General features: G+C 47.5%; 1 protein-coding gene across 1 annotated transcript in view; it reads left to right on the top strand.

The window, feature by feature from the left end:
- The window catches only part of bltp3b (bridge-like lipid transfer protein family member 3B), a 57,330-nt gene extending 55,780 nt beyond the window's left edge, over nt 1–1,550 (top strand). The window contains exons 21-23 of the mRNA XM_080850914.1: nt 640–748; nt 984–1,168; nt 1,396–1,550. Of these exons, the coding sequence (XP_080707040.1) occupies nt 640–748; nt 984–1,168; nt 1,396–1,536 (435 nt within the window). The 3' untranslated portion in view covers nt 1,537–1,550. The remainder of the gene's footprint in view (nt 1–639; nt 749–983; nt 1,169–1,395) is intronic.
- The last annotated feature ends 1,421 nt before the right edge of the window (nt 1,551–2,971 follow it).

The following is a 2,971-nucleotide window of genomic DNA, read 5'->3' on the forward strand; positions in this document are numbered from 1 at the left end:
GATCAGCCTCAGAGACGTCCACGTCAACCTCAAGGTATGGACACACACACACACTCACACACACATGTCAACATACACACACACACACACATACACACACATACACATACACACACACACACATAAACATACTATAGGCACGCTCAAACTCACACACACACACACAGGTAAACACACACACGTAAACACACACACACGTAAACACACACACGTAAACCCACACACACACACACGTAAACGTGCACACACACACACACACGTTAACATACACACACAAACATGTAAACATACACATGGACATACATATGCATGATCGCCTATTCACGCATATAAGGAGATATACTTTATGTATACAAATGCACTCTGACAGAAGAGAAGACAAAATGCCTGCATGTACTGAATCAAAGAAATATGTCTTATGTAATATCTGTTGTGCGTGTTAGCCTTTCAAATACATGTGAAGCTCCATTTCTGTGCATACCCCCAGGAAGCAAAGAAAAAACCCTGACAAAAACATAGCACGTGCACAGACACACTCACTCACACACTCACTCACACACTCACTCACACACTCACACACACACTCACAGACACATTGTCCCACTCACACACAGAATCACGTCTCTGTCTGTTATGCAGGATGATGGTCCCCGTGACAACCTGTCAGACCCTGAGCCGACACCCATCGCCCTGCACATTGACAGCCTGCTCATCCACCGCAATGATGACGGCTCCTTCAGCATCGGATGTGAGTCTCTCGCGCACACACACACACACACACACACACACACACACACACTTATATTCTATATCTGCAGTCTAAAAATATGAAATAAGATTTGTCTTGACAAATCTATCTTTTAATTTCCTCTTCCTCTGTCTGTGTCTCTGTCTGTCTGTCTGTCTGTCTGTCTGTCTGTGTGTGTGTGTGTGTGTGTGTGTGTGTGTGTGTGTGTGTGTGTGTGTGTGTGTGTGTGTTCCAGTGGATCGTACTGCAGCTCCTCCGAAGACAGCTCCTCTGGAGGCGGCTCCTCCGACAGAAGCCCTGTTGATTGACAGCAGGCTCAGCTCTGTCCCAGAGCTTCCTGTGGGCGTGTCCAGCGAACCGAAAGCCACACAGACCAACCCCATGTCTCCTACTAGCTACGCCCCTTCCAGTAGAGAAAAGGTGATTGGTTGATTCCCTGTCAGTCTGTGACTGTGCCGTATTGAAATCTCATTATAATTTGTGTTACAGAGGTGGTGTCAGATATTTGTTGTATATAACAGTTGGAAATGTAAAAACCTCAAATTTCTCAATGTATAAATATCCCACTTGATCTAACTTGGATCTTTTCAGCTTTTGAAAGCATAGAGCCCAGTTTCACTCTGCTCTTATTTCCCCTCCAACCACAGATGCTAAATGAAGAGAACGAGTGCTTGAAACTGGAGCTCTCCCGAGCCAAGATGGCGCTGGCCGAGGCCCAAATGGAGAAGGACTCTTTGCTGCACCACATGAAGAACCTGAAACTGGCAACAGGGGGAGGCATCAGCTAGTGACTGTGTGGAGTGTGTGTGTGTGTGGGGGGGGGGGGGGGGGGCAATTGGCAGAGCTGTGTGTGTGTGTGTGTGTGAACCAGCACTGGGAAGCCGGGGGTTCCAGTGAGCGAGAAACAATCAGGTCCAACCATCGGACCTCAGACGGGACCTCAGGCTGGTCCTGTCTGTTGCGACCCCGGTCCAATTCCTGACCCAGACTGGTCCAGGTTCTGCTCACCCAGTGTGCCCCCCCCCCCCCAGAAGAAGCAGAAGGAAGGAGTGCACTCTGTTGCCCCCTATGGGTCCCTACAACAACTACTTAATTCCAACACTAGTTTTTTTTCAGTAGAAGTAGTATTTTCCGTTTCTAAGCATTTGTTTCTTCCGCTGAACTGGGGCGCGGATGTCTGGAGGATCAGCTGCAGCCTCACAACAGTGGATTTGAGAAGACACACTTGTGTCAGCACACAAGAAGCACACACACACACACACACACACACACACACACACACACACACACACACACACATATATATATAAACAGACATTCATCCGCATAGGGAGATCCATTAACACACAAGTACAAATCCAAACACACACACACACACACCCACACACACACACACACACACACACACACACACACACACACACTCACACACACACACACACCCACACACACACACACACACACACACATATGTGCACGTACCCCACACACACCTCTCTCGGCAGAGTCGCGAGCTGCTCCTGACTCTGGAGAGGAGCACATTCCACCTTAGTTGCCCCCTAGTTGCTCCCTTGGCCTCGTGTGGTGGAGTGGAGGCCGCAGGGGGTCGGAGGGGTGACGCTGAATGTCATACTGAAAGAGGAATGTCTTAAACAAACAAACAAACAAACAAACAAAAACAACTACAAAAACAGACTCTCTTTGCACTGCACTAAAAACTGTATCATGTACTTAGTTCATTACGGAGAAGAGAAGTGTTTTAGCGCTAAACAAATTGTTCTTCAATGTGTGTGTGGTAGACTAAGAGTGCACTGCTGGGGTGCATAAATGTGGTTTTGATTTGTTTTGTTTGTTTATTTTTGTCTGTACAGAGTTGTGAATGGTAAGGCAGTGTCCTTGTCGTGTGTGTGCGTTTGTGCGCGCGTTTGTGTGCGTGCGTGCGTGTGTGAATGTGTGTGTGAGTAGAGAGAAAGAGAGAGTGCATATGTGAGTGAGTATGTTCACCTCCATGTTGCTTTACCACACATTTCATTAGACTCATTCAAGAGAGAAGGGGAATTTCTTGTTGTTGTTCCCATTGGTATTTGGTTCACCCACCAGGGGGCGCAGTCACAGTCATGGGCTGTGTCATGCTCGAGCTCCTTTTTTTTTTACCTGTGAATACCTTGGACACACAGTAGGCACAACTAGGGGGAGGAGACTGTAAATATGAACCATAGTGAT

The sequence above is a fragment of the Sprattus sprattus genome (genome assembly GCF_963457725.1).
Source record: "Sprattus sprattus genome assembly, chromosome: 14".
Taxonomy (NCBI): Eukaryota; Metazoa; Chordata; class Actinopteri; order Clupeiformes; family Clupeidae; genus Sprattus; species Sprattus sprattus.